We start from the raw sequence: 25,890 nt of genomic DNA, 5'->3' as shown, positions 1-25,890 counted from the left end.
AAAAGCATTTCAAATGGTTTAACTTCAGCATTAAGGCCTAAGCTGAGTTAAATTTTTGTATTCACACCTGTAATCTAGCTTGACATGGATTTAAGGATTTGGGCAAGTTTTGTTACACCAGAGAACAGGAATGTGTTCCCCACAGCTTACCATGTAGTTTGAATACTGGCTTATACTGCTGCGATGCGTTACTCTGAAGCTACGTTTTAAGTCCCATCTAAGATTTTGCAATACTTAAGCCATAATGTTTTAATGTTTGAGGGAAATCATTACTTAGTACTGTACCTGCATCGCTGCATGCTGCATTTTTCACTCTTCTCTATGTAACATTAGGTAGTGTGGTAGCGTGCACTTTAGTGGTACCCAGAGTTCCCAAAATGTGTTCAGAGTTACTGCTAAATATTTCTGAAAATGAAGTGGCAAACATAGTGTAGATGCATGAAAAGCTTTACAAGTAAAGAAAGGTTTCCAGACATTTATTTCTGGAACTGTACACCAGGTATTAAAGTACAACAAATACAAAATAATGCTCAAAAAAATCAGTGTTTATGTACAAATATTAAAACCAATGCAACAATAGCGACTTCCTCTTGAACATCTGATACTAAAACATGTTCCGATTGTCACTAGATTTGTTATGCACAGGGTACTTAACTTTGAACTGAGAATAACTGCAATCTCTGTTTTATTAGGACTATAACCACTCCTACTGTATTTTACAATTGATAGTATCTTCCGTCTTCTTTCAATGAAAAATAGGAATAAAAAAAATAGTAACCTTGTAATTATTTTATAAATTACTGTATTTAGTTTCCCTGTCTGTAGACAATGTGCTTGTAATGCTGGGCAAATAGTGTCCCTGTTGGTCAGTTTATCCATTAGTTTACATTCAAAGTTGAAATATTCGCTAGAGACTTTGGTTAAATTAAGTAGTATCGCTATGTTCTACTTGATCTGAAGTTTTCCTATATTTTTGACCCTCAGTTTTAAAAATTAAAAACAGGAAACAATTGCACAATTCATTGACCTAATTGTACACAATTTAGTATTCTTCAAACAGTATTGTACATCCTTCAAGTAAATTCAGCAGTTTGACCATGACAAGAGGAAAACTAAACATTTAAAAACCTAGCATGAGAAGATGACGTATGACTAACCAAAGTAAAAGTATTGCTATAATCACAGCACCAGTTACACTTCTAAATGAATCAGCTACCCTCTTCAGATTCCCTGTACATAAAAAGGATACAATTACCAACGCTGCAATTGCCCATTATGGATTTTTTGGTTTCTTTGTATGACGAGAAAGTGTGGTAAAGGACAAAGAATTCATCACAGTTTGTTATAAGAATTGTGCTTCACCATCTACGAACCAAGGCAATGTAATTTCTTCATATGGTTGCAATTCAGTTATCTTCATGCTGACTTTCAAAACGCAATTCTTTTAATAAACAGTAACAAGTTCTCCATTTAAATGTTTAAACTGAGAGAAAAATAAGTAAGTCCAGCTTTTAAAAGAAAGTTCAATAAATAGCTATTTTACATGGATAAAGTCATAGTGGTACAAATTTATGAATGTCACATCAAGCATGCACAAAAATGTTACTATACACAGAAGTAGTCAGAAAATATTGAAATAGATATCTAAAAAGATATGAAGAATTTACATATTTACAAAATCTTGCAAATTATTGCCTCATTTTAACAAGGAATTAAAAGTAAACAATACCAGCTAGCTAGCCAACAGGCTAAATAAGATCAGCATTTAAAAATCTATTAGACTAGCTGGAATCCATTTTTCTCTCATATCATTTTCTGAATTTTGGTCAAAAGTCTTATATTAAATAACTAAAGTGTCCATTCAACTTGCTGACAACCCAAACCTTAGACAAGTCTCTGTCTACATTAAGAGCCCAGCAATGCATAGATAAACTGAATATATTACTGCATCAGCTAATGAAAATGGGCATGTTCATTTAAGTGCAACTGGTATAAGCATTCAGTCATCTTTGTATAATCATTTTTATACAGACCAGCCACTCACTGTAAACCCATAGATAAACTTGAATGTATAACAATGGAGGATTATGGCCAGTATTTTACAAAATTACATAAAATGTGTTGATTCATAAACAAAAGAAACAAGGTACAAAGGTCAGCACAAAACAGAGCAAGAAGAAGCTGACAACTTGGCTAAAAATGTCAGACTACAACACAGGGCCAAGGCTACCCGTTATTTTCTGTGTACTTAACTAAAGTTACATATTTCAGATGTGTAAGTTAGGAACTGATTACAAAATTATCTACTTTTGTCCACTGTGCTAAACTAATTTGTTTTTAATATGGTAAATGTGCTATTGCATAAACACTTCAAAGCAATCTTCATTACAATGCTGTAAAGAAAACTCCATACGCTGCATCCAAAACTCAGGACGTCAATGCAGTTCACAGTATGTATAATAAATACCCTCTTCCCTTTCAAATATTAAAGTCACTACTTTCTAATTACTCAGCATAACCTTGAAGCAACTATTACAAATATCAACAATGCAAACTTAATCACTTGAAGAATGAAAACAAATTAGTGGCAATTAAATTTGTAGTACAAACAGTGCAAAGAACAAGTATGGAGGGAAAGGGGTAATCCTATTGAAGCAAGGTTCAGATTCTTTTTGAAAAACCCTGCAAGCTGTACGCTATAACAACAGGTCACATGCCAATACTATATTTGGTTTAACTCTCCCGCAAGAATTAGAACAAACGTTTGCAAGACAAACTTCCTGGATGGCTAAATTGCACTCAGTGTTCAAAATAAAAAAAATTTACTGAAGTTAAATAGTTGCTTTTATGGGAAACATTTTTACTCATCCTTTCCTATTTGACCAAGGCAGGGAAGTGCCATTTTTGAGCCAATGACTTGCCAAAACAAATAAATGCAATCCACACTAAATAAAAACTTTCAAATACATACGTCAAGGTTCTACTATTCCTACATAAACTAGATAGTCCCTCAAAACTGTAACACTTTGAACTGCAGCGCTCCAAACAATTTAAGATGTCTTCCAAATGTAGGCTGTTTGTTTAGTGGTAAATCCTAAGGTGTGCAGACTGTAGCTTTATACAACATCAGCTGCCTTAGGAAAGTTAAGGTACACGATTACATTACTCGTCAAAGTCGTGGACAAAACCCATCCGAATACAATATAGCCTAAAACGCATCTGTTTAAGCCAGTAAGTTTAAAGTACACAGACACCTATGGCAGCATAATTACTTCTGTGTAAGGTAGCCATGGCCTGTAATTTTGCAACAGCATCGAAGTGTAAGTCTTCACACTTCACTCATGTTAAGTCCCTTGTGCTAGCTTCCACCAAGATGAACTTGCTGTTTTGTAAACTGAAGTGCTCTAGTTTAGTATCACATGAGAGAAGGTTCCATTTAAAAAACATCCTTGTATGTTTGTGCAGTTTAAATTAAAGAAACCCATCCCTGCCTTTATAAGAAAAAAAAAAAATGCTACATTGAGCAGGGATCAGGATTGGTACCTGTAAACATTGTTATTCCACTGCATCCGTTACGGCAAAAGTAACTTAGACTAAAAAGCCACTCCAATCCGTTCAGAACTTCTGTGCTGGTTTTGAAACGGTGGCCTCCGTCTACAGGCTTTAAAAAAAAAAAACTGAAGCAGAGCTTAAAGCTGCACCACAGAGTTCTCTTAGTCCCAAACTCTGCCAAACATCCTATGACATTTCCACATTTATGGACTGAAAAAAGAAATTACTCTTGATAAATCAAGATATAGTTCTATACATACAAAGACATCACTGATGTCATAAAGTTCAAACTTCCAGTGAAAGACTAAGCAAACCTGATAGCTCCCATCAAGTTTACTACTACTGCATAAAGTACCCACTGTTTGTTTAGTTTTCCACAGTCATTCTGAGTGAAGGGCAGCATGCTGGTGAAGAGTGTGGGTATTCATAAAACCATTTGTCTCATTGGCAGATAGACTGCTGAAGTCAGCCACTGAAACAGCCATTTTGGCACTGGTAATATGGTGTGTGTGGTTCTCGAAGTCCACACCAAGGTTATTTACAGAGACATCACTCATGAAAGATTCTGGGACAGCAATTCCCATTTTCAATCTCTTTGCAGGTCTTTCTGTCTCCTCACTGCACATGTTCATTGGGTTTAGCTCTGAATGATAAAAGCCAGTCTCAAATAAATTAAAACAATCACTTTCACCACTGCTAGGCAAGTTAAGCAATTCTTCTGTTCCAACAGGCACATGATTAACTGGTGCTCGGGGTAAGCTGTCCATAGGAGGAAAGGCATCATCCAGGCAGTTCACGTCTGAAGTGTGGCAGACTGTAGCTACACTATTTGTCAATGCTGGAAAAAAGATGAACACAAATGCAAATGAAATAGTTGTTTGCACAGTTACCACAAAAACATTTTTTTTTCTTGATTTACCTGTCAACTCATTGGCAGTGATAGAGTTTAGAATGCTTAGTTGTTGATCAGGAATGGTTTCTGTTCGACTATTAGATGTTAAGGCTGAAGAATGCACTGCTCCACCAAGGGCTTCTGCTTCATCTACCAAACGATCCATGTAGTCCCTAGAAGAATATTGCATCCATAATGTATTATTTAACCGGAAAAAAAGGCCTAAAAATGACGATGGATTTAATTTCAGTTGCCATAGCCACTGCAGCATTACACTGCAATGACAGAAGGAAAAAAAAAAATAAATCTTCTACATTTATGATTTGCAACAGAAAATGTATTCCAAAAACGTTTCACTTACGTAACTCCTGGATGATGGTTATATCTCTTCTTTCCAAATCTTGTTTGCTGAGCAAAGTAGTCATAACGTTCTGACTTTTTCCACATGTAATAGAAAGCCACACACTCAGCAACTGTCCTGGTTCTTACCTAAAAGAAATGCAAGAAGAATTGACAAGATTAACGCAAAGACTTATGTTTTGTCATCTCCTCAATTCCCATTCCTGCAATATTGTTAGTTTTATTGTTCTAGTATCTGGAACAAACCAATTAAATCAGGAGACTTCAAAGAGACCTACAGTTTCAAGTATTACATTTGTTCTACTGTACACATTATTGGCTTTTTTAAAACTAGATTGAAACTGTATCTACATCTGAAGCATTTACATATATAAATGTATATAACAATTTTTTAAACTATAAGATAGACTCTCTCTTAAGATGGAAAAAGCTGAGCAAATCGATGACCTAAGAGAAGTGAAGCAGAAAAGACTTTGGGTACTTATTCCTTTGGGGAAAGTCCAGAACCGTGGAGGCTTTGACAACAGATAATCACAACAGCAAATGCTTAAACAGCAAAATAAAATTGTAGTCTTGTTGAGAAGGTATAAAGGACTCAAAAGACTCATTTTGATCTATGTTAACTGTTTGTCTCTTTCCCCAAAATGGAGGTTGCTATGTGAAGTCAGATTCTTGGAGGAAAAAGTCATTACTTCTATCTATATTCTTATAAAGTATACCCAATTTTAGATGCAGAAACATTTCACATCATCATCAGCCCACAGTTCCAGTTTAACTTTTACAACTAGAATGTACAGCTCTATCCAGATATAGTCTGGCAGTAAACTACACTTGAACTTAATCAAACTTACAGAAACATCAAAGGCAAATCCAAAATGCCTTGGATGTAGCAGTAAACCTTGCTAGTTTAGACACAAACATACCAGGCAGGGGAGGAAATTAACAGATGTCCATATGCTAGTATATAAAGTCCCAGTTAACAATGCTTTGCAGTACAGTGATAAGGAAACATCTCTTGTTAAATTTCTCCATGCACTAAATCTTGTCTAGCTGATACTTTCCATATACAAGTGACATCAGCTTATGCTGGGTCCCAGCACTTTCCCTAAGCTTTCTGCCCTTTTACCTACTTGGAAAAAAACCCAGTGGATTTCTTAGATAAATTCTGGTCCATAGTGACATATACATCAACCCATGTACTTTGCTGCACGTTGGAAAAAATATTTTAAAATTATTTCTTTGCATCTCTGATAAATTACTGTTTATTGGTAAGGTCCATGTAAAATACCCATGTATTATTTAGGACAGGTTAAACCAGGTATTGAGCATGACCAGCTGACTGTTGTTGAATAGCAACCACAACCCTACTAAGTTTACCTGAAATACAACAAAAACACCAGACTCTTAAAGAAAAAAACCTTCAAGGTGGTATCAAAGCATAAAGGAGATATACAGAAAATTTGGAAACATTCGTACTGTCAACTGTTGCTTTTTGATCAAAAAAAAAAAAAAAAAAAAAAATCCCTATTCTTCAGGCACAGAGGAGTCCATCAGAAGCAATCCAGATCGAGATTAGAACTCCTTTGCTGGCCAGAAAACAGAGTAGTGAAGGATGACTACACCTTCTGAAAACACAAAGAGCTAAGCCTGTTTCTGTAAACTTACACCTTCCGGGTGACAAAAATAAGTTAAGTAAAGATGCATTTTCCTCTCCCACAGCCACGGTATGGAAATACTGTACTTCTAGGAGAGGCACCACATGTAAACTAAATTATAATATAAATGCATAAATGAAAGTAATGTCAACATAAGTCGATTTCAGAGATAATACATTGACTCATCTTGTAATGTCTAGCTTTTCCAGTGACATCTGAGGAAAAATTAGTACAAAAATGCCAAGCTGATTTTAACATGTTAGTTCTTATTTCACTCTTCTGCATGGCTTCTGACAAATGTATTGCTTTTACAGATTTTCAGCATCATATCATCTAGTAATTCTTCCATTTAACTGTGAAACACTAACCTTGTTTTTCTGTATGAGATGAAAATCTTTTCCATAAATCAGAAGTGCATGTTCAAAGCTTCTGCATTCTTCTTCTGTCCATGCTGTCATCTCTTCTAGACAATTACAAAAGTAGCATGATAAACTTGGTTTCACTCACTAACCTTTTACAAAGGATAAAATATTTGTTGCTAATGGATGAATATCCAAATGCATTCTCCAAACCCAATAGTTCAGTTATTTAGATCTATGTTCTTTCCTCTACTGTACAGATATCCTACTTGAAATCTAAGATTCTTCTTTATGAAGACTCATAGAGAGTTTGATTTCTGAAATCTTTTATCCTTGAGGACAAGGGACATTCAAAAGATTTGATTTATGATTTCTTAATAAGTTTGTCATCAAAAAACCAAGGTTTGATAACATCACTGAGCTGTAAGTGAGATAATTTCTCTGAATATTTCTTCTCACATAAGATACAAAGAACAGTGGTTGTTGGAAAAAAGAGTGAAGGAACAACCTGTTTTGACGGATGCCCCCACTCTGACTGAGCCAGCAGTACTTTGATTGAGGCATCACCGACAACAAGGCCTGAGATCAGCCCTGCTGTGCAAACTGTGAGAACTGTGCTAGGCTGTATCTTCTCAGGAACTAAGGAGTCTAGGCCATGTCTTACCAGGAGCTAACAGTACCAGCCTGAGCTGGGGCTAGACAAAACTAAAACTGCTACAGCTGCACACCTGCATGTACACCAAAGGGGGGGTTGACTACGAGTCACGTCACTGATGCTATAAATATCTGTAGGCCCCCTGAGCCCACTGACCTCTCCTGTACAGCGGGAGGTTGCACAGGGGTGTTTTCCCCTTGAGCAGGGAAGGGACACCTCTCAAGGTTACCCTTCAGGGTTGAGACACCACTTACCCAGCACCTGATGGCTGCAACAAGGTAAGTGACATTTTACATTAAGCCTAAAAGTATATTGTATGCTAACGGCACGTATAGGTATCAAGCTATAGCTTAATTATTAGAAGTGTAGTAAGTAGTAGAGTGTTTGACCGCTGCCTAAATATCGATTAATTATTGTTAAAATATTGTTAAATCACTGTTTAATTGCTATTCAGTTATTGCTTAGTTACAATTTAATTACCAATCATCGATTAATTATCATTTGATCATTTAATCATTAATAAAACCTTTTAGCCCCATAACGATGACTTTTCTTAATTCACCTGTGACAAAAATTGGTGTAGTCAGCAGGATGGCGGGTTCAATCACTGACTACTTACAGAGGCACAGAGTTAACCCTTCACTGAAATTTTCAGATGACTGGGTGAGTGAAAAGCAGGATAATTGCAATAAGATAAAAGAACAGCTGAACCTTGTAAGAGGGAATCTGAAAGACGGTAAAGAGATGGTAATAGTAATATACAAGATGTTGAAGAGGTATTTAGGAGCTGCATATCAGTATAAGGAATGTGAAGAACAAGAAATGAGAATGTTACAAGATGAGGTTGAACAAAGAATGCTGTTACCTCTGCGAACAGACCAATTGCTTAAACAACTGGGGGAGGAAAAAGAAAAACGCAGGAAGGTTGTGGTGGGTTGACCCTGGCTGGATGCCAGGTGCCCACCAAAGCCTCTCTATCACTCTCCTCCTAAACTGGACAGGGGAGAGAAAATATAATGAAAAGCTCATGGGTCGAGATAAAGACAGGGAGATCACTCAGTAATTACCGTCATGGGCAAAACAGACTCGACTTGGGGGAAAAAAATTAATTTAATATATTACCAGTCAAATCAGAGTAGGGTAATGAGAAATAAAACCAAATCTTAAAACACCTTCCCCCCATCACTCCCTTCTTCCCAGGCTTAACTTTACTCCCGATTTTCTCTACCTCCTCCCCCCGCAGTGGTGCAGGGGGATGGGGAATTGGGGCTTCGGTCAGTTCATCACCCATTATTTCTGCTGCTCCGTCCTCCTCGGGGGGAAGACTCCTCACACTCTTCCCCTGCTCCAGTGTGGCATCCCTCCCACGGGAGACAGTTCTCCGCAAACTTCTCCAACGTGAGTCCTTCCCACAGGCTACAGTTCTTCACAAACTGATCCAGCGTGGGTCCCTTCCACAGGGTGCAGTCCTTCAGGAACAGACTGCTCCAGCGTGGGTCCCCCACGGGGTCACAAGTCCTGACAGCAAACCCGCTCCAGCGTGGGCCCCTCTCTCCACGGGTCCACAGGTCCTGCCAGGAGCCTGCTCCAGCACGGGCTTCCCATGGGGCCACAGCCTCCTTCGGGCATCCACCTGCTCCAGCGTGGGGTCCTCCATGGGCCGCAGGTGGATATCTGCTCCACTGTTAACCTCCATGGGCTGCAGGGGGACAGCCTGCCTCACCATGGTCTTCACCGTGGGCTGCAGGGGAATCTCTGCTCTGGCACCTGGAGCACCTCCTCCCCCTCCTTCTTCACTGACCTTGGTGTCTGCAGAGTTGTTCCTCTCACATATTCTCACTCCTCTCTCCAGCTGCAATTGCTGCTGTGCAGTAACTTTTTCACCTTCCTAAATATGTTATCCCAGAGGTGCTACCACTGTTGCTGATGGGCTTGGCCTTGGCCAGCGGCGGGTCCATCTTGGAGCCAGCTGGCATTGTCTCTATCGGACACAGGGGATGCTTCTAGCAGCTCCTCATAGAAGCCACCCCTGTAGCCCCGCTGCTACCAAAACCTTGCCAAGCAAACTCAATACAAAGGTAGAGGATAAACTAGAACTCATGATAATTTGGGCCCCCAACCCCCCAGATCCTGTAAAAATTCATAAGCTAATCATTTCCCCAGAAGATTGGGACGGAGATATTTGGGAAGACCTCAATAAAGAACTTGGCGATGAGAGTGAATTAGATGAATCAGAATTTGAGGTAGCCCCTATTATTAAAACTGAGGTATGTGCCAGATCTCAAGGGGGCAACCGGAGAAATACCATAAAGACCACTCCATGGGACCCCCTTCAACTGGCCAATCTGCATGACAAATATGGGCAGAAGCCTGGCGAAAGCAAGACTAAGTATCTCTGGCATGTCTCCTTAGCTGGAGGAGATCGTATCATGTTAGATCAGGATGGGTTTTGTGGACCAGGAGTGTTCTTGAACAAGGGGCCATGCCCTAACACTGAACCACACTCTATTACCCACTGAGTAGCACATTGGGCAGGACGCATAGACCCTTGGGATAGAGGGGAGCCCACTGCTATACCAGTAAGATCATTAAGTGAACTTTCTACCGCCGTTACAAAAGCAGCCTGCCTTCAGGCTACAAATGACAGAGGTGCACATAGTGATTACCCTATCTCTGCCCCTGTAGACCCCAAAGCCATGAAATCACTAATAAGCAGAGCTCCAGCTGTTTTAAAATTGTACCTGTCCTGGTTTCGGCTGGGATAGAGTTAATTCTCTTCTTAGTAGCTGGTACAGTGCTGTGTTTTGGATTTAGTGTGAGAATAATGTTGATAACATGCTGATGTTTTAGTTGTTGCTAAGTAGCGCTTATCTTAAGCCAAGGACTTTTCAGTTTCCCATGCTCTGCCAGCAAGCAGGTGTGCAAGAAGCTGGGAGGGAGCATAGCCAGGGCAGCTGACCTGCACTAGCCAAAGGGATACTCAATACCACAGAACATCATGCTCAGTATATAAACTGGGGGGGAGTTGGCCGGGAGGTGTGGATCGCTGCTCGGGCATCAGTCAGCAGGTGGTGAGCAATTGCATTGTGCATCACTGTTTTTTTCCCTTTTTTTCCCCCCTCTTTTTTTTTGTTATATTCCTTTTCATTACAATTATTATTATGATATTTCATTATTATTATTGTTAGTATTATATTTTACTTTAGTTATTAAACTGTTCTTATCTCAGCCCAGGAGTTTTACCTTCTTTCCTGCCTCTCCTCCCCGTCCCACTGGGAGTGGGGTGGGGAGTGAGGGAGTGGCTGCGTGGTGCTTCGCTGCTGGCTGGGATTAAACCATGACAGTACCTCATTGCAAAAACGGATGAAATAAGACAAAACATAGAACATAACGCTCAGGAGGGTCAGGATGGCCAACCCTGCCACCGACCCATCCTGACCGGGGCAGACTTGATGCATGACATTGTAAATCATAGTTGAGAAATGGGGTGGGATGAACTGACACCAGCAGGGCGATCCCAAGCTGCCGCAGAGAGCAGACGTATCCGCCAAGCAAGACAGATTCCCCAGAACCCCCAACACTTTCCCCAATCTCATAAACCCCCTGGTGAGGTAGGGGACCTCTAGAAAAGGCACAATGAACCGTGGAGGAAAGCCTTAGCGCTAGGCATACCTCGGGTAGCCATACAGAGCCAACCAACTGGGACTATAGTTAGTCTGATCCAGGCTTTTGAAAAACAAGGGGTATGAGGGAATCTGGAACAAACCATACAACCATCTGCTCCTAAAGATCCCATGAATAACCCTTTCAGACTTCTTAAGGAGGAACTGCGAATCTCTCTTTTTTTTTTTTTTTTAAGATTAAACCTGCAGTTTCTAAAACTGAATTTTAAGTTTTAAAAACCACCACAAAAAAAAATTCACTAAAAAAGAGTAAGACTTTTAAAACAAAGTAGCTCAAACTATTTGAATAGGTCAGTTTTGTCTCAAGTATTGTTGCTTTCCCATCTTGATTATGGCTTTGAGTCTATATATAATTAAGAAGGGATATTTCAGGCATCTTACATCCATAATGGTGATCCAAAAAGTTTCTGTTCAGCTGACATTTAAAGCCAATGGGGGGAAAACACCACATTTCAAAATATTTCTGGAAGCAGACACTGGAACCAAGACCTTTCTGCTCCCGGATGACGGTGATAATCACTCCACTGCAAGGCCATTTTCTTTCTTTCTCACCCCATTAATTTTGCACTCCTTACTACAGGGTTCTCAGTCTCACTGTTAAGAAGTTATCTTGGGAGTGGTGCATTTTTAATTCTCATCCTGAGAACAGCTGTGAACTTCAGTGCAGCGTAACAGTTACTCTAAGAGACAGGCACTGACAGTATTATCATCATTTACCATTTTTAATGAGGGTATAATAAGTCCCATCTGACTTGGGGCGGGGGGGGGTGGGGAGTGTGAGTACTAGTCCTTAGGATAGAATTTTGGGCTCTGAACCACAAATGGGCAGAGGTATTTTTCAATCCTGAAACAGGAATCTAAATCCTAGAGAGGTGTGGGACTTAGGGTACAACTCTGCAACTGATACTTCCTTATTGTTTAGGTCTACACGATCTCTTCTTGTACATGACCTTTCTGAAGCACTGCTCTGATAGTCCTTATTGTCCCTTTCAGCTTTACCTTAGATACTTAGCTTTCACAGCACCTAACTTGTAAACACTCAGGTTCGCTTTGGATCCAGTTCTGAGTAGGGAATATCTGCCAGAATATCAACTTATACCAGGGCTCATACTCCATTTCTGCTTTATGCAACACATGTTAAAATACAGGACAAAGAACTGTCTTTGCTAAACGATAAACTCTTATTTTCATTTAAGGGAGTAATAAAGTTAGGGACAAACACAATGGAAGCTCATTTTTCCACTGTAAACTCGAGCAAAGCTCTCCATGCTCTACCAAACACCTGTGGACCTATACGGTAGAACCAGTTTAGGGTTGGCATAGCACAATGTTAGCACGGTGAGGAAGAGAGTGGGGCTTATTTATATAGCCAGCTACGTTCTCCTGATTTTGGTATAAATGTCATCAGATTATAATTGATCATGATCTCAAAAAGATACTGTAATCTGGGTGAGAACTGCCTTACGGGAGCAAAATCACCGCTCCCCCCACCCCTCTCCTCGTTCTGTGCCATTGTTACAACAGCAATGGAGGAAAGAAGGGGAGGTGAAAAGCTGATCCTCAACCTTTATACAAGTTGCAAAATTCTCTAGCAGGAATTTCCAACCAGCCAACAGTAAGATTATACCTAATCTGTGCTAAAGACATCATGCAAAAGGATGTGCTCAACAATCTGATTCTTACTCAAGGTTTTTCTACAGAACTCCCCCCACCCCCCCCCACCCCACCCCCATTTCTGAAATGGTACTCTCTCTTACCCTGAGATGCCTTTCCATTTGAGCAGTATCTCTCAATTGCTTCTTTAACATTATGGCTACTTTTAAGAAGTTCATACAGCGCCTATAAAATAGAAAAAGTCTTTAGAAAGAGTCAAAGTTTGCAAATATCCAATCTAGACCTCTAAAACGAGCCTTTCAGTGAGCATATCTAATGTAAAAGAGGATTTATCTTTATACATGAGCATATCTAATGTAAAAGAAGAAGATTTATCTTTATACATGATGAAAATTTTAAAATAACAACCAAAGACAAAACTGTCCAAAAGTTGAGGCAAGGTTTAATTAAGAAAATGTAAAATATTATATGCAATTATTAAAAAAAGCTGGATTTGTCTACAGCATAGCAATCAGAAACGTCACAGATCACAACGCTGCCAACATTCAAATACTCGTAATTTTAAGCCTGTGCTTAAAATTACAAATAAGATCCTGACCCCAATAACACCTAATTAAAAAAAATAAAGACACTGAGTATTGCTGCCCTTATAATAGAAGGTAGAGAAAGAGAACCCATGTTAACTACAAAGCAATGTGTCACAAATGGAACAGGATATAAAACGTACTTGTTCATTGTCCCGTGTATGTAGTCCTTCAGGAACTCTGCCAATCATTTTTTCATTTCCTGTTCTTAAGGAGGTTTCAAAAAGGTATTCTTTAACTTTACTTTCTGAGATCACATCAGGTTTCCAAAGTAAATGGTCTTCATTTTCATAGGCTGTTAAAACAGAAATCCATTAACGCCAGGTATGACATTTTTAAGGTTGCAACATTAAAAGCTGTTTCACAAAGACAAAGAACAGGAACACAGAAGTAATCAAATCAAGCACCATCATGCCGCTTTTAAATTGCAGCTCATTTTTTCCCCAGAAGTCTCAGTTAAGAGACAGACTCTGCAGTGTGACATGGCAAAGAGATTCAGGTTCCACAAGGATGAGACAAGGGACTGAACTCTTGAGACGAAGAGTCTTTACAGACTAGCAACTTGTTGACAGCTAGATGATTCAAGACAAATTATGCATATACATTCATCATCTTCATATAAACTAACTAGCAAAACCATTCACAGTTTTATTCAGCTGTTTTAAAAAAATAAACTATAGTTTATAGTAAAAGAGTGTAGGATATTACTTTAACATTTCAAATATTACATGTCAACAAAAAAAACCAGGAGGTGGCTATTGGTCATTTTCAACTAAAATTTGCCAAAAATTACTTAACAGAATGGAAATCTAGGTCTCAATGTGGTAATTTGTTTTTCCATTCACTAACAACTGATTGCTGTTAAGAACTTGTACACTGCACACTTTACAAGCAATCAGAATGTAGAGTCCTCCTTCATAGTACACTGAAATCATGAATGCACCTCTTAAGTAGCTTGTTTGAAAGACAATATATTGGAAATACGCAAGAGCTGGCCTGAACCTTTGTCAGTCTGTGCACGTTTCAATTCTAGATTAAACTATAAATCCTTTACTCTGATCAATAGATGTGATTAACATTGCACATAATGTTTCACGTACTCTCTTGGTGATACAAAATTAGAGTTATTCAATTCAAACACACAAGCATAATGGCTGTTACAGTAGAAGAGATGAAGATTCTCAAATATCTCATGAAACTGCAGGAAACAACATTAAGCTAAGGTGAGGAATAAAATTACATCTCCTCTGAAAGTTCTGTGATGGCTTAAGAACATGGAAAACTTTCAGATAGACATGTTACAAGTGTAAGGTTTATAGAAGAGCAGAACCGCCTTCTAGCACAATTCTGGTAGCTGGGACTACACAGCAGAAATATAAACCCCCATTTGCCACCACAAGCTCTTCAGGGAGTACAGAAGAGGCTTTCATAGAGTCCCCCACTCCTACAGCCAGGTCCAACTGCTCCAAGCACTGCTGATGCTCGGCTTCAACCTCCTTTAACAACCAAGACAACCCAGCACTTCTTGCTGGAGTCCATGACTGATAATCTCAAGAGGAGCTCCTCAGGCTCTCCGATCGGGGAGCTGCTGGCTTTGCTCTTGGCCATGCCAGCAGACAAGACTCTCACTGATTCTCTCTAGCACTAGCTCATTCCAGAGAAAGCTGTCAGATTAACCCTTCCCTGGTCATCCTCTGGGTACTGGCATTTCTCTAGTTCTTGGCCAAGAAGAAGTCAAGATGTGTAAATAGTAAAAGGACTATCCAGATAAATCTGGTTCTTACTCCTCCATTTCTTACACCCATAAGCATCATGCTTGAATCTTAGAAAACAGACTTCCCTAGGTGTCCTAAGCAACACAAGAAATGTTCACTTGCTAATGCTTCCAGATCCACCCATACCAAACATTCTTCTTCTCTATAGCAGAGGATCATTCTTCAAAAGAGCAGTTGGTAATGGTGAAAAGACTTGATATACTTCACTAGAATAATATTTCCATGAAATCTTACAGTTTGAACACAAGTAACTTACAGAATATTGAAAATTTACAGAAAAAACCCACAATGCCCTTAACTTATTAACATATCCCTGAAATTGTTCCTTAATTTCACAGCTGTTCCACCCATGAGCAAATTTCTTTCATTATTTGCTTTTTGAATTCCACAGCTATATGTGCTATATTTTTCTCATAGTGAAGGTTTCTAAAGATATAAAATAAAACACTATTAAAGAAGTTCTTTTTACTACTCTAGCACAATTGCAGTTTTAACCTAAATTTACACTGGAATAACATCATATTTAAAACATCATATTTTTTAAAAGACAGTGTATCAGGACCTACATCTTCTACTCATGCTCTGGAAATTTAAAATAGTTTATTGCTTTGTTTTCCATACCCATTTTGTAACCCACACTGTTGTGCTTGCCAAAAAACAAGCAAAGAAAAATACTGTTTTGAAGATCTTCAGTGTAAACTAAGTTACATCCTCAGAGCCCAGTTATGATACTCTGATGAAAATATTTCCTTCCTGACCCACAGTCTGTTGCCTCCTAATATTACTAGATACTTCAGAATTAACACTGTAATCCACCCTCTGTTGTTTTCTTAAGAATGTCCCTTCAAAGTTGAAGAATCACATTTCTGAGATATAATGATGTGGTTGTGTTACTTCAGTTTTCTAGTGCCCTTTTTTTTTTTTTTAAGGTCCCTGAGACTTTAACTAAGCCATTGAATTTACCTTATAAATTTAAATAACATTTTTCCATCAACTGCTACATATAAACATAAAATAAAAAGTAAAACAGTCAGAAGAACTTACCCTTTTCATCATCACTGTATCTGCCAAGGTAAGGTGGAATTTCAGCCTGGTACTGTGAACCAACCATTATTTCCTGAAGATGTAACAAAAATGAAAAGAGAAAGGTATTGACTTATTATTTTGTGTATGGAAGCACTACAAATGCCATTAACCTGGCATGTGGCAGAGAATTCCAGAATTAAGGTACTATTTTAGATACGTACTATAGATCTTAATGCATTTTTCTTAACAGTACAGTTTTTTTAAACTTTTTTTTTTAAGATATAATTATTACCTTTCTCAAATCTTCAGATGAATTACCACTGTCAGCCTCTACAGCTTCACCATCTGATTCCTTATCTCCATCACACGTAGTGTTTGCTTCAGACACAAAGAAGTTTGTTTTTAGCTAGGAATAATTTTCAGTTCAAACACAGAACTACAAGATATCCTTTATTTTTGAAAGGAGCACCTGCTTTTATTCTGGGAGACACTTATCATGAGTCTGTTGATCTACATTTCTATCAGAAGTCTGTTAATCTACATTTCTATCGAACTAGCATGAAGTCAGAAGGCACTGGTACTTATATACTGCAGAACCGAAACATTTATCATCACTGCAACTGAGACAATCTACTATATTTCTAACAGTCAAAAAGAAATGAGATCATTTTTCTCCATCAATTTTCTCAATAAAGGCTTATACCTTACAGAAATGGTATGAGAAAAACAGAAAACTTCCAGGGCTATGACTTAGCCTTAGGTTAATCACAAAGAAAGTAAAGTTGAAGGCATGTCTTTATTATCTACTAAACCCTGTCATCAGAAGTTTTAAAGGGCATTCAAAACATTCCTTTAAACAAGGCTGCCTCAGCATGAAGTGAAGATACAGGAAAGATATACAAAATGGAATAAGCAAAAGACAGCAAAAGACTGCTTATTCCTCTTCTTTTTTTTTTTCCCCCTAAGGAAGAAACACAGCAGAGCACTTCAAGCAATTCAAATACAGTACTCCACATAATAACTCGTATTTTAGAATCTGGAACGCTGTGGTACTGGGTTCTGAAGTAATTCTATTTTTATAGCTGTATAATCCCCAGCAGAACGGAATCTACAGTTCTGATACAATTAAAGCTATTTGGTATTCTCAAACTTCAGAAACAACATGCTCATGAACAGGGTTGCAATTTTAGCTTCATCACAACTAAACAGAATCATCAACATCAGAGACAATATCCAAGACTGTATGGACTGAGGCTCTTCTTCTGTAGTCATTACTACAATCACCAGTCCCTCTCTTTTTGTCATTACAAGTAGCAAGCAAGAAGCTAACCTGAAGGCATGAAATAACAAAATGCCTGGATAACCATAGGCAATTATTTTTTCCAATTAATGCAAATTTAATAAAATAGCCTATATTATGTATTAGACATATTTATCTTAAAACTTAATGTTATCTTAGTATCTGAGAAATGGATAGAGATCAGGAAAAAAAATGAAACTGCCAACAGCACAGAGAACTGACATCTCCCTCCCTGAAATGGTGGATATTCAATTTTAAAATGTCCAGCCAAAAGTTCTAATAGAGAAAGTAACATTCTGATAGAAAACCATGATACCTGAAAACAAAGATGACTATTTCTTAATCCTCAGTAAGATGAGGGGCTAATCATTTTTTCTATAAAGCTGCCACACGTTCAGTGTCATATTCATTAACAGTTCACAAGCAATGTTTAAGTGCCAGCAAGTTTGGCATTTGCTTAACTGAAAATAGGGCATTATAATTTTTAAGGTTTTTGAATCTCTTTTTCAATACAAATGTCTTATATTTATTACACAATCAGCAGCATGCAAGGGGCTACGATTGCTGACTACTGAGGCAGCACATCCCCTTTATCATTCCCCTTCTCTAGAGGAATGAAATCCCCCAGGAATAGCTTTAGATACTTGCCAAATTAAAACTGTGATAAAAATCCTCCATGTTGCTCTAACTCTAGTACACCAGTGAACAAATGAGCTGCAACAGGCAATGAGGAACATCTCGTCCAGGTTGGATAACTGAACCACTGGTTCTCAGATCTTTCCCATAATAGCTCCATGGGTAGTGAGATTTTGGTGGTCGTGGGTTTATAGACCCCATCCCATATAAAACCACTTTGGCTCACCCCATGAAGTCCTATGGAAAAGTGTTGAATGTGTGAAGCGAAATAATCACAAATAAACTGCGTCCCAGTTCACATCCACAGGCTGCAATGAGGAGTCACTGGCTTAAAAGCAGCAGCAAAAATTTTAGTAAAGAAACACTAATTTAAAAGAATGGGTTACATATTCATGTAATTCACTAACACATTGAAAATCATGAAGGGTGTTCCTCAATACCACATTAACTATTAATTATGAAGTTACTGTATTTGTAGAGAAATTAATTTTACTTGTGCTTTGAGCACAGTACCAAATACAGGACAACATTCATGTACAACATCCTGCAAAGCACTGTTTCTCAATTCCCAGTAAAGTCAGCGCTACTCTGCAATTTTGATATTTTAAGCTAGGAAGCTATACATAATGCTAAGACTTTTTGAGTACAATTACAAAATCAGGTTTCCTACATCTTAATGGCCGAGGAAAGAAGTCAGTAGCCTCATGTGAAGTAACCGATGGTGTCAAGTCATCAGCAGAGGACTGTGTTTCTTCATCATCACCCGACAAGAGGTCTTTAGCGATTTCCTCCTGTATCATTAAAATAAAAAAATAAAACCTCAGACTGACTATTAAGTACAGACTGGTGAGCATTCAGATTCAGCAAATTGTAAGTCTCATTAATTAAAATGAATTATTTTACCATAAATAAATTCAGCAGACCATATTCCCTTAATTAAAAAGCTAGTTTGCTCCTCCTAAATCTAAGAACAAATATAACCGTTCATTTCAGAGTTGAACACAGGGGTTCATTTCCCCTTTGTGTTCTATTAAAATAAATGCACAAGAAGTAACTTCTGCAAGCATCAATCTCAGATCTTCCTCCAACTGCTTCCAATGAAAAAAGCCAGTGGAAACTGCCTCAAATCTTTAGAATTCTGTCATTCTTTGCACCACAGATATACCGAAGCTTTAAAAGGCTGCTACCCCTTAAACTCCGGGGGAAAAAAAAAAAAAAAATAGCCAGGCACTTTTGTAGACTTTTGTTGAGAGGGCAGTTACAGATAACAGACAACCTGTTATCTTCCCAAAACACAAAAAAATTGACTTTTCTATAGGTTAAAAAAAAAGATATTAAGAAAGAAAAAGCACACTGCCTCCACTAGCAGACATGTTTGAACCCCTCTGTATAGAGGTTAGGAAGGGAAAGAACTGTATTAGACAACAAGCCGACTACATTTTTGTAGCCTCAACACAATTGTGAATCCTAATGAGAATCAGATGTGCAGAGCCATCATTATACCCTACTTTCTGCGGACTTTACCATTACATCATACTCACAGAAAGTAAAAAAACCGAAAAGACATATACTTACTACCTACATACTTTATAATCCAAACTACTAGGTGCATGTGCTTTATAGCCAAAAATCATATGAAAGTCTCAGAATTCAAAGTCAGCTTGCAAATCACAAAAACTGAAGCTTCAGGTTTTTACATCAGCAATACAACACATACAGTCACTGCACATAAAACAATCTCTCTCTCACTCCTCGAAGTTGAGACCTTTCCAAATGATATGCATTTGAAAGTAACATTCCAAAGCATTCAGGAGTATATTTTCAAGTTATCCACAAACGTTTTGATACTTGACATGTGTGTTGGAAGCCAGAATTATTATTTCTGGACACTGCATACATTACCAAAAAATCCCACTTCTATTAAAAAAACCCCACCTATTTAAAGTTCTTTGGATGTGTTTTAGAAGAACTGTTAACTTATTCATTCCTCATTTGTAGTAACGTAGTGCCACTGAAGTTGCTATGCATTTGTAAGTGTGATAATTATAATTAGAATCAGATCCTCAATATCCTTGAAAAAGAATGAATTCAGAGTAACATTGTATATTGAAATTAACAAAGATACATATTTGGTAACATCAAAAGATAGTGAAATATCATTTAAGGTCACCTGGATTTCTGCTTTTAAACCATAATACAGGGCAAAATGGTTCTGACTTACTTTATCTAGAGTCATATCTGGAAGTTCATCTGCAAGTTCACTTGGAGAGCTATCCACACTGGAACCTGCCATAACTGGAATCGTGGGTTCATAGCCATAGAATGCCAGTAAATCTTCCAACGGCATGTTTCCTTCCTAATACAAGAGGATTTACAAACATTTCAACATATTGCCAAATACTTGTAAACAGTTCAGGCCTAAAAGGATAAGACATATTTTGAAGAACAAAAGTAAAAAACAAACGAAGAAAAACTTAATTGAAAGCAGGACTCTTGATTAAAGATTTAAAATCTTTTCAGGCACGGGACTGAAGTAATTCATAACCATGTCTCTTGGCATATAGTGAAGTCCCATCAAGCTATTGAAGAAAACTGTTTACTGGATGAAACTAAAGAGTAATTATTAAAAATTTGCTCCTTATCTGACTCATACTGTAGAGCATAATTTGCCTATATTTCAAGACAGAAGATATCCTAGAAATGCTAACAACCCCCCTACAAGACAGCAATGCAGAAAAAGTTGAAGACTTTAATCCAACATAGTTACACCTGCAAGTGTGCAAAAACCCACAAAAGTAAACCAATATAGCAACTTTTAAGCCCTTCTTTCCATCTCCCACACAATAGATTTTATAATGACCATTGAGAAGGTAATAGGAGAAAGACAGCTAATGATACAGAAGGCAAAAACCAAGAGAAAGGCTTGATAGCCAACTTGTTTTTTTCCTACAGCTTTTGATCAAGTGATTTTAGTAAGTATCATCATACTTGCATCCTAATACAATTAATAAAACAATAAACAGTGGAGATTTTTTTAGTTACCTGATTCAAGCCATCAAAATATTTAAAATATTTTCCAATATTTATACCTTTAAAAGTTGTATTACCTTTAAAAATTTCTTGTTGAACTCATACACTGATTAAATTACTTGTTTTCTTTAGTCAGCTAAGGTCTTAGTCCTGCAAAGACTTTTCACAATGGGTAAACTCATGTCCAAGTCTTTCCAGGATCGGGACCTAAAGTAATAAAGTGTTTAAGATGAGTGGCTCTCAGTTCTTCTTCCTTCTATTACAGATGCAATAAGATAATTTTGTGGAGTAACAACTCCATTTTAACCACCAGACTTGGCAAGCTGCTTCGCTATTAAAATTGCAAGTTCATAATCAGCAAAAATGTAATTGTAAAGGTAGCAGGACAAAAAAAAAAAAAAAAAATATCAGGAGTATAAACACTGTCAACTCCACATTTAGAAAACTTGTTTTTACATGGACTACAAAAACACAGCCTCATATCTGATGCTAAAAATTACACTTTCCTGAAACTCTGTTGACCAAAATCTGCAGCTATGCTGAGTGGTGTAAGTGGGTCATCAAACAGTAATGCAAGCAGCATCAATTTGTGAGTGTTCAGCATTCAGCAGGCGTTTAAAATGGATGATGCACTGCCACAGATGAACAAGAGGTGTAAATAGGAAAAACATTAATTAAAGAGTGTAAAATGGAACAGGAAAAGCCAAGGAGCACGCTGGTCATTTTGTACACCACCAAATGCCAAACAGATGAAACCAAGACATATAACTACCATTTACATAGCAAATCAATGTGATCCATCATGCTTAAAACAGGACTGTTTGTTTGCATATTGGAAAAGCAAAACCTGACCAACAGAATGAAATACCGCTAGCTGTCACTTGACAGTATGCAAAATGTACAGTTTCAACTTATATCCAACTTACAAAACTTGGAAGTGATAAATGATATTAGATGATAGGACTAAAACCTGCTTCAGTGATTTCTCTACCAAAGTGAAAGGACTACTAAATGAAAAAGAATATGAACTTAACACAACACTAATATCTTTGAGAAGCTAAGTTCAGCCTTGTTGTGAGGATGCACTGCTATATCCTAACCAAACCTTATTTTTTTTTTTTTTAAACAAGCTGCAAAGGCATGCTGCAGGAAACTGCATTATACAATACAAACTAAAGAACAGGTTGAGTGTTCTTTTCACTAGAAAAGTTACAACATGTACAGACATTCACGAGACAGCGAGTCACTCTTACCTTTTCCAAATCTTCAATTTCAGAGCTGAAATTTTTGCTTTCTTCCATCATTTCCTCTTCTTCGAGAGTTCGCTCATCATCATAATCATGTACCAGCATTTCAGCAGATGGGTCAAAGTCATGATCCTCAGACGATAAAGAGCCAACTATCAAAGAAACCTAATTTGAGTAATTTTTTTCCTATACCAACATAGCAAATTATATCACAGAAAAAAATTCAGTTGCATGAATTCTTTTACATACAGGGTCAGAACTCTCAGTGGAATACCTGGAACAAATTCCTAACTACTTGACAAATTCAGCTGTTTTAGCTGGCCTTCCCTTTCTGTATTTGTAAGTAATAGGTGCAGTTTTCTCTCTTGCAGTATAGAATACTTGGGAGAAGTACCTAAACTACTAAAACAAAGATTCAGAAAGTACAATCCCAAATTAGTATTTTACTGAATAAAAGATTGTTCAGAACATCCTTGAAATCATCATTAAGGTACAAAGTGCACAGGTCACAAGATTGCAGATGCTGCAAGACTGTCATTTATAGACTTTGATTCTATTTACGTATTTATATGGTAACAAGCATAGTTTTTCACTGGTAAACAGCTAACTTAGGTTATGAATCAACTTCCTACTAACAACAAAATAAACAGTGACACTCGCTTCAGACTAGTTTAGCCTCACAGATGGATCTTTCATTAAAACTAATTTAATTATTAGCACTTGATCTAGAAAGGAAGAATAAATATAGCAGAGTTTCAAGAAATACTGAGGAAAATACACCGGAAATAACAAAATGCTTCTAATGGATCACATTAATTAACAAGCCATTGTGACAGCTCTGTGGTCCAACAGACACTTTTTCATTACTAAAGAGGATACTCATCAAAAAAGTAGTTATTAAGTGCATTTTGTCAACTGTTAGAAAGGTTATCATTAGATTCAACAAGTTTTAAAGATGCAAATATTCTGCACTGCAAAGTCAGTGTGCTACAATGAAAATCACTGAATTACAGGGTTGTTTTGCTGTTTAATGTTCACTTTCTTACGGGTTTCAGGGCGGAGAAAAGCATCGGATTAGGATACTTCTCTTTCACTTCTGGTTTCCCCTTCTAGTTCTTACACACTAGAGCTCTGTTGCAATCCTTGGCTCACAAGCAGCAAAAAAAAAGGTTTATTAGGAATTATTTTCATGTAAGAACTTATTCAGAAGTTTTGAAGGAAATAGCTACAAATTTTCAGTCCCCTTCAAAAAAATAAAGCAGTATCCCTCTTTGCACTGCTTCCAGCCTTGAAAGAGACAGCTGTATACACTAACACTTCTGACTCTTAAAGCATCTAACTAATTTTTCAGCAATTATGCTAAGTGTTCATTCCTTATATGCAGGTAATTAAAGTAAACTTTGTTTAGCTCACTTAAGACAGTACTGTGAAAGTTCATACTATCATACTGTAGAGAAACATTCATGCCAAAAATGCTTCTTATTCACATGCTATTCAAATTATGGTCTCATAGAACTTTCAGTATAGCTGATAACACTACTCCAATTACAATAATGACATTACGTGTTGAATTTTCCTGCTGTTGGCCATCACATCCTGATCCAGTTTTAATGAAGCGTCAACTGCCTTAATCCAATATATATTTATACATGTGTGCTCAAGATTATTGCTTCTAATCGCTGTCATAACTCATTTTATGTATGAGTAACTCAAGTGGAAGTTCTATTCCACTCACAGACTTTAGACAAAAAAAGTCCCACTTCTTCAGTAGGTCTGAATGCTCAATATGCCATTTAAAATACTTAAAAGATATTAAAAAATACAAGCTCATTAAATTTCCTAAGAGTCATTAAAAAAGATGACAAACAGCCAATGCGGAAGACAGTTACACAGAAGCAAATACATTCCCCAAATACTTCTTCGAGAGTAGCCCTGCTGATGTTAACTATGCTTGCTTGTGTAAAGTATTCCAAAGAACCTGAACAGCAGTTAAAGCCTTAAAAATTACTTATCATTATGATTTTAAACAGTTTCTGTTATTACCAAGAAGTCAAACATTTACGCAAGCCTGTAGTTATCAGCAACAAGAGAAGCAGTCTCTCTCCAGGCTACATGGCTTTACTGAGATGCTGAATTAAAAGTGCTACAGAACTTTGTTTTCATTTTGGGTTCCGAGCAGCCAATTACTAACTGCAACCGGAGTTAAGGGAAGGAATCCACAGCGCACATCTCCTTCTCTTAAAAATGTGGCAGGCAGTTAACTGCGTGCACATGCAGCGTTAGGAAAGGTACAAGGGGATAAATTTGGGAAGGAGCAGGAAGGAGAGAGCAGCGTGCAGGCGGCAGGCCGGGTGCCGGAGCAGGAGGTGGGCGAGGACGAACCTGGGCTCGAACTCCCAAAGGAAGCCTGCGGGGAGAAGAGAGAGCGAGGTGAGCGCGGGCTCCCTCCGGCCCGGCAGCAGGCAGGGGTCTTCGTTTCATGCTCCCCCCCCTCCTCCGCCCCCGGAGCTGCCCCCTTCCCTCGCCGCCCCCCCTTCCCCCGCTCCCCGCCGGCCTCGGCCCCTGCGTCCCGCCCTGCTGGCCCCTCCATCCCGTTCACCCTCTCCCATCCCTCCTTCCCTCGCTCGCTCCCCGCCTGCCGCTCTCCTTCCCGCCTGCTTCGCTGGCAGAAGCCCCCAGGCGCCGCGCCCGGCCCGGCCCGGCCCGGCCGGCGCTCCCGCCCCCTCCGGCCCCGGCCGGGCGGGACATGACAGGGGTCGGCAGCGGCGGAGGCAGCCGGACCGCCGCCGCCTCTTACCCGCTCCCAGCCCGGGCTCGCTCCTCCTCCCTCCCGCCGGGCGTTTCTCCATCGCCCGCGCTGCGGCGGCGCCGCCACCGGCCCGTCCCGCGCCCCCCGGGGCCCGGCGCGGCGGCCGCGCCCCCCTCCGCGCCCGGCCGAGGCCTGTCGGCCGCCCGCGGGCTGCGAACCCGGCACCCGCGCCGTGCGGCGCCCGCCGTGCGGCCTAGTCGCGCAAGCTCCCGCTGCCCCGGCGCCGGCCGCTCCGCCGCCCGCCCCGCCGCCCCGCCGGCCCCCCCGCGCCGCCGGGCCACCCCGGAGGCGCCTTACGGGGATGTCGAGGCGGGCGCGGAGGGCCTGCCGGCGGCGGGGCCCCGCGGGGAGCCGGCCGAACCCCGGCGCCCCAGCCCGCTTTCCCCGCTCACCTCCGCCATATTGGGACGATCGGGCTGAGGAACAGCGCTGCGCCGAGTGCCCGGATGGGGCCGCTAAGCCAATGGCAGCCGCCGAGCCCCAGCCGGAGCCGGCCGGGGAGGGAGCGGAGGGGCCGGCGGAACCGGGCTGGGGCGGAGGAGGCGGCGCCGGGGCCGGGGCAGCGCCGGGACCCCACCTCCGACGGCGCCGCGGCCTCCCGCCCTGGCCGGCGAGGGCGCTCTGCCCGCCCCGGTCCGCCGCGCCCCGGCCCTGCCCCGCCCCGAGAGGGCGCTCGGCGCCGCCGCCGAGCTCAGGCCGGAGGGGTGCGGCGC

At 39.6% G+C, this 25,890-nt stretch overlaps 1 protein-coding gene across 1 annotated transcript; it reads right to left on the bottom strand.

Annotated features, from left to right (window-relative positions):
* Positions 1-470: 470 nt before the first annotated feature.
* Positions 471-23,469, bottom strand: MIER3 (MIER family member 3). The gene is made up of 12 exons (XM_050913281.1): positions 23,415-23,469; positions 22,375-22,520; positions 20,313-20,447; positions 18,762-18,882; positions 16,448-16,533; positions 16,174-16,246; positions 13,498-13,649; positions 12,914-12,995; positions 6,828-6,922; positions 4,806-4,933; positions 4,472-4,617; positions 471-4,390 (listed from the first exon to the last, which is right to left on the bottom strand). The coding sequence occupies exons 2-12, from the start codon at positions 22,471-22,473 to the stop codon at positions 3,933-3,935; spliced, it is 1,575 nt and encodes a 524-aa protein (XP_050769238.1). The 5' UTR covers positions 22,474-22,520; positions 23,415-23,469; the 3' UTR covers positions 471-3,932.
* Between the last annotated feature and the right edge of the window lie 2,421 nt (positions 23,470-25,890).

The sequence above is a fragment of the Gymnogyps californianus genome, chromosome Z, assembly GCF_018139145.2.
Source record: "Gymnogyps californianus isolate 813 chromosome Z, ASM1813914v2, whole genome shotgun sequence".
NCBI classification, from domain to species: domain Eukaryota; kingdom Metazoa; phylum Chordata; class Aves; order Accipitriformes; family Cathartidae; genus Gymnogyps; species Gymnogyps californianus.
The sequence above is the reverse complement of the archived record's forward strand: the minus strand, read 5'-3'. Positions and strand labels throughout refer to the sequence as shown.

Excerpts from the sequence above, each read along its gene's own strand:
- MIER3 (XM_050913281.1), bottom strand. The coding sequence starts at position 22,473 with ATGCTGGTACATGATTATGATGATGAGCGAACTCTCGAAGAAGAGGAA. Across the intron at positions 20,448-22,374 it reads AAATTGAAGATTTGGAAAAG|GAAGGAAACATGCCGTTGGA; the intron begins GTAAGAGTGACT and ends CTCTTGTATTAG. Across the intron at positions 4,391-4,471 it reads CACTGCCAATGAGTTGACAG|CATTGACAAATAGTGTAGCT; the intron begins GTAAATCAAGAA and ends TCTTTTTTCCAG.